This window comes from Diaphorina citri, unplaced genomic scaffold (assembly GCF_000475195.1).
Source record: "Diaphorina citri unplaced genomic scaffold, Diaci psyllid genome assembly version 1.1 scaffold1477, whole genome shotgun sequence".
In the NCBI taxonomy this organism is placed as follows: domain Eukaryota; kingdom Metazoa; phylum Arthropoda; class Insecta; order Hemiptera; family Psyllidae; genus Diaphorina; species Diaphorina citri.
Genome location: NW_007378903.1, coordinates 69,692 through 75,785, shown reverse-complemented (window position 1 = coordinate 75,785; position 6,094 = coordinate 69,692). Strand labels below are relative to the sequence as shown.

General features: G+C 39.0%; 1 protein-coding gene across 1 annotated transcript; it reads right to left on the bottom strand.

Moving 5' to 3' along the window:
* Positions 1-3,959: 3,959 nt before the first annotated feature.
* LOC103516069 lies at positions 3,960-5,372 on the bottom strand. Its single transcript, XM_008481020.2, has 3 exons — positions 5,101-5,372; positions 4,632-4,901; positions 3,960-4,081 (listed from the first exon to the last, which is right to left on the bottom strand). Exons 1-3 carry the CDS (start codon positions 5,294-5,296, stop codon positions 4,077-4,079), a joined length of 471 nt encoding a protein of 156 aa, XP_008479242.1. The 5' UTR covers positions 5,297-5,372; the 3' UTR covers positions 3,960-4,076.
* Positions 5,373-6,094: the final 722 nt, after the last annotated feature.

The following is a 6,094-nucleotide window of genomic DNA, read 5'->3' as shown; positions in this document are numbered from 1 at the left end:
CTTTTTTTTTTTCGGTGGAAATTTAAATGATGGAGGCTGTTGGAAGAGGAAGAAGAGGGAAATTAAGTTTCTTAGTAGAAAATTTTCCTTCGTTGAAGGAACTAAGTAGATTGATGGTTGGGGAGGAGGAGGAAGAGGAGGATGAGGATGAGGAAGGTAAATTTCTGCTAAAGAAAGTGGATAAATAAAGGTAAGGAAGACCTTGTCTGTTAAAATGAAGGGAATTCGAGTGTTCTTGAGACAATTAGAAGGGTAAAGGATCGTCGGATGTCTGAAAATTTGAAAGTTAAATATGGAATTCATCAGCCTTGAGTTTGGTGTTGTTGTGGTGAAGGTGCTCGTCTGATAACTTGGAGAGTGGGGGTTCAATCCCTGCCAAGGCATGGGATATTGTTAACTTTTTTCAAGAAGTTTGAGAGAGGGAACTATATCTGCTAAAGTCTTATCGTCCCGAAATCGAAGAGAGAAGGAAGACAGGATAGGAGAAATCAAGCGGTTCCGAGAACGAACATTATTCGTTCAGGATAAAATCTGCCGCGGTCGGGAACCGAATCCGCATTGTTAACTTTGACGCAAGTAAAGCTTCGAAGACCACAAAACATACGGCATAGCGAATTTCCTCAAGTGGACTTATTCAGATCGCAAACCAGAGCCTTAGGGGTTCTCTCGTTGTACAGGCAAACAGTTCCTTAACAACCGAAGTTCATCTGTCTGCTTCATAGAATCTACAGGTGGTAAGTTTTTTGCTCTTCCGTCTAGCTTTGCTAAATTGCCATATTGTCTCACCTGGTCTGATCTTATTGGGTGGTAGCAGTATATGATCTCCTGATCATGTCCTTTGTTTTTTGTTTTCTTTTTACTTTGCCTGCAAATGACATTAGCAGCCATCAGGGTAAACTTTTCCTCTTTTTTTACGTTCCTTCATTCCTCTCAAGGACCGGAAATTTTATCCATTTTATATTTATTCTTTCTTTTTTTCGGTGAAAATTTAAATGATGGAGGCTGTTGGAAGAGGAAGAAGAGGGAAATTAGGATTCTTAGTAGAAAATTTTCCTTCGCTGAAGGAAGTTATTGGTTGGGGAGGAGGAGGAGGATGAGGAAGGTAAATTTCTGCTAAAGAAAGTGGATAAATAAAGGAAAGGAAGGTCTTGTCTGTTAAAATGAAGGGAATTCGAGTGTTTTTGAGACAATTAGAAGGGTAAAGGATCGCCGGATGTCTGAAAATTTGAAAATTTAAGACGGAATTCATCAGCCTTGAGTTTGGTGGTGTTGTGGTCAAGGCGCTCGTCTGATAACTCGGAGAGTAGGGGTTCAATCCCTGCGAAGGCATGGGATATTGTTAGCTCTTTTTGAGAGGTTTGATAGAGGGAACTGTAACTGCTAAGGTCTTATCGTCCCGAAATCGAAGAGAGAAGGAAGACAGGATAGGAGAAACCCAGCCGTTCCGAGAACGAACATTATCCGTTCAGGATAAAATCTGCCGCGGTCGGGAATCGAATCCGCATTGTTAACATTGACGCAAGTTGGTCATAGTCTCAAGAAGACGAACGTATTACGGTGCGACCCTTGTCAGTTTGGGGTTAGGGTCCGTGTTATGGGCCACTTATTTGATCTAACAAAATTTACTATGTGACAATGTCCCTTTCTGTTTCCCCGAAACGGAAAAAAGGGGACGTTTTTTATATCTTTCCCTATTTTATGGCGGATTTTATGCTGTGCCCTTTAGTTTTTAATTTAAAATGGAAAAACCAAGATAAAATGCGTCACGTTTTTTGCCCTGGAAAGCCGTAGTATATCGTTCAGTTTTTTTGCGAAAAATCTTTCGAGATCTATCATCCATATAAAAAAAATCTACGTACATAATATATTATGTACATTTGTATCATATAAAAATCTCAAGATATGAGTTGAGCTGAATTCAGCTTTTCTCTCTCATCAGGTTAGGCTATTTTACATTATCTGTCAGGTTGGTTCTTCTTCTCCACTCATCTTAAAAGTCAAAACCCACACTGTCTTGGTAGGTACTACACTCTACTGTGCCTATAGGTACAACTTTAAGCTCATTCATTATAGGACGGGAAAAACATTATCGACGGCCTTCATTATAATTAATCCGGGATTAAAAATGTAAACATTGATTGCCAATTAATGAAGCTATGTCTAATTAGGCGCTCAGATATATTTTTAATTTCCCAATTAAAAACGCTCAACTTTTTTTATGTGTGTGGGTAGAGCTATAATAGCATTATCACCAAGGAAAAGAGACTTTAATTGAAATAAAATGAAATTTTAATCCACTTTTATTATATTGAATTACCTTATTATTTTTTCATCGAACCTTTAAGTTGTTTTGTGCTCAGAAGCTCAGACTGCTCAGGAAATGCTTTCCAGGTTCGAAATACGTGGAATTTGGTTGCTCCTCCCTCCCTTTCCCTTTTAGTCTTTATTAATCCACTTTTATTATATTGAATTACCTTATTATTTTTTCATCGAACCTTTGAGTTGTTTTGTGCTCAGAAGCTCAGACTGCTCAGGAACTGCTTTCCAGGTTCGAAATTCGTGGAATTTGGTTGCTCCTCCCTCCTTTTCCCTTTTAGTCTTTATCTCTCTCTTTTTCCACTCCCTCCATCCCTTCATCGTTTTCTTTCCTCCCTCCATCTCTCCCTCAGAGTACAACAAGAGGGGGGCCCCCTTGAAAACCTTTCCCCATCCCCTCCCCCCTCTTCGTTTCCCCTTAGTTCTTTTCATAGAGGTACTCGTCACTTCACCTGATTTTTGTCCAAGGATTTATTATTACATCAGCAGCGACGACGTTTTCTCAAGCATTCTACTTAATGTACGTACTTGGAGTAGGAGTACTACTTGGACTTGAAGGAAACTCTGCGTGAAGTTCACAACTCTCTGCCCCTAATGTTCTGTGGTCATGCAACACACGGATACCCAAACTCAACCCACTTTGATAGCCTCCTACCCCTGTCTTCTTCCCACCCGTACCTCTTCCTGACACCTCGCCTAGTGCCTTACCGAAACCTCCCTCGTCTGACACCCATACCTACCCCACTCTCAATACCTCCCCTCCTTCCTATGTTCCTTGCCGAAACCTCCCTCTCCTAACACCCATTCCTAGTCCACTATCCCCCTCCCTATAGTTCCTCGCCTGTCCAAATTAAAAATTCCATGAATAGCTGTTGTCCTGCACATGGATTTTTCATAATGTTGAAACCCGAGAGGGTAGCCCCCCTACCACCCCCTCCCTAGGTATTCCCCTTGTAATATCTACTCCTAACACAGAAATACTCATGGGCTTTATTCAACTACTCGTGTATCATCACTAAATTGCATTATTAGACCACAATACTCGTAGTTCTAACAAAGATTTTATACCTACAATTGTAAATTTCACAGAAAAACTTATAGGGTGGAATTCACCAGTATTTTTCAGCCCTTGGAAGGCCTGTTAAGTTCCATTTGATTTGTGGAGACTCAACAGGACTATTAAAAACAGTCTGTAAAGGACTAAAAAGTTGTTCCCACCCACCCATAGACTTTGAGCAGTTTTAGCTTATAAAACTATTGCTTTTGCGTTTTACTTTATTAGACCACATATTTCCTAACCGCAACAATATTGTGACTTCCGGGAAACACAGCCTTTGAGGGAGTAAAATCACGAGCGATGAAATCTACTTGTCATCAACATTGCGGAAAGCACAATGCTTCCGCGTGAAGTAGGTTGTAGATTAAAACCTTTGAATGTTTGCGTTTCTATTCCTTCTTCTTGATAGATTGGTTAATTTGAAGGACTTTGGGGGGGTGTTTTTCGTGAAGATTTGTGTTCCCCTTGTCATGTGGAGAATGAGATATTACTTGTCATCAACATTGAGGAAAGCACAATGCTTCCGCGTGAAGTAGGTTGTAGATTATAAATACAAATAAAAAAAAAACTTTTGAATGTTTGCGTTTCTATTCCTTCTTCTTGATAGATTGGTTAATTTGAAGGACTTTGGGAGGGTGTTTTTCGTGAAGATTTGTGTTCCCCTTGTCATGTGGAGAATGAGATATCTAAGTATATAACTATTCTACCCTGGAAAAAATGTGAAAAAGTCTTAGTAGGTTGGGAATTTTCGTGAATATTCAAGTAGGCAAATACTTTGTAGGTACGTACCCTAAATTGGATGAGGTTTGAACTTTTCGACACCGCACCATTTCGGGTACTATCTACCTAACCGCCAACTTGTAAACAAGCTGGTTCGGGTACCTACACAAAGGAACAGAGAAACTTTTGATTGTTGACTTTGTTTTGGGAGTGCGCTTGTTAGAGGTTTTTTCATTAGTGGTGAAACGGCGAATAAAAAACGCACGAAAATTTCAAAGGTAAAGAAAAGTTCAGGGGCGGCTTTATTAAGAATTCCGAAGAGGTCTTTATAACCACTTTCAGCCATTGAAACTCAGTCCTACAATGTAGTCTTTTCCTTAATTTTACGAGTACATATAGTAAAAAGAAAAAAAAAAGATCTTTAATTCTTCGAATTTATACTGCCTCTTCTATTAAATCATTAGGAATTTGACCAAGAATCGAACTAATCAAATAATTCAATAGAATTAGCATAATTTCCCTGTTCAATTAACTTTACCCTGAGAGGGTAAACAATCCTTCACGATGGAACCAAAGTTTCCCTCTAAGACGTGGTCTTCCAAATTTTTACACGCCCAAAGTCGGGGCTGAAGAATAATTTCATTCCAAACTTTCAAATTCTTTGTGAGGAAACTTTTATAATTTGCTCCGCTAGAAACTTGAAACTCGTGGCGGACTGAAGATTTCCCGCTTTCGCATTTTAGTTTGACGATCCATGTTGACATTTTACGTGCAGACTTGAAGACCAAAGTTCGAGGGTTCATGTGACCTTGAGAACCCCTCTTTTATGTTTTTCCTCTAAATGTATATATGTATGTTGCAATTGTCGGGATCTTTGACCATCCTCTAAATAAATTTTCTTTTTTTCAGTCAAACTGAAGATTTCCCGCTTTCGCATTTTAGTTTGACGATCCATGTTGACATTTTACGTGCAGACTTGAAGACTAAAGTTCGAGGGTGCATGTGACCTTGAGAACTGGAGTTTCGGTGGCTTTGGTATTTGTGTGCTGTATGCTGAGTTTTGGCAACCCTAACTTTGTCCAGTCCGTCAGTAAATTTTATTGATTGTTTCTCTCTGCTGTGGCGATTAATATTACTCCGGTTTAACTCTAATCTTAAGTCCAATACACAGGGTACGAAATGTCTTTCAATTTGGTTTTTCATCAAATCGGTGCGTGTGTACGCATTGTACACATTTTTGCGTTTATTTCGTTACAAATTTCGTTTGTTTACATGTGAATTTTGGCCAAATATTTATGGAAGACAAGAAAAGATTAAATAATCTGTTAACCTAAAGAGACTATAACATATTCTACTTCGACAATACTACACAGGGTACGAAATGTCTTTCAATTTGGTTTTTCATCAAATCGGTGCGTGTGTACGCATTGTACACAATTTTGCGTTTATTTCGTTTGTTTACACGTGAATTTTGGCCAAATATTTATGGAAGACAAGAAAAGATTAAATAAACTGTTGACCTAAAGAGACTATAACATATTCTACTTCGACAATAGTCTGAATATAGGACTACTTTATACTCGTAATATTGAACTGCTACTGATGACTTTTCCTCTTCTCGGATCATAGATTTTGGTATTAGAAGTTCCATCGGCTATGTACGTATACGTAAGCCCCTATGTCACTGTGACCTGGTTAGATCATAGTTAATCATAGTTTGACGGCATTAGCTTATCTTCTTCGGAACGACCCTCATTTACTTATTCTCTGATAAAAAGGAAACTCATAATGCATTTTAATGTCCCATAAAAACCTCCTCCGGTGACGGTCGCGAACATAATCGCAAAATCCGCGAACAAAATCGCCAAATCCGCGACCATAATCGCCAAATCCGCGAACAAAATCACCGCGAGCATAATCGCAAAATCCGCGAACAAAATCGCCAAATCCGCGAACATAATCGCGAAATCCGCGAACATAATCTTTTTTTTTTTTTTTTTT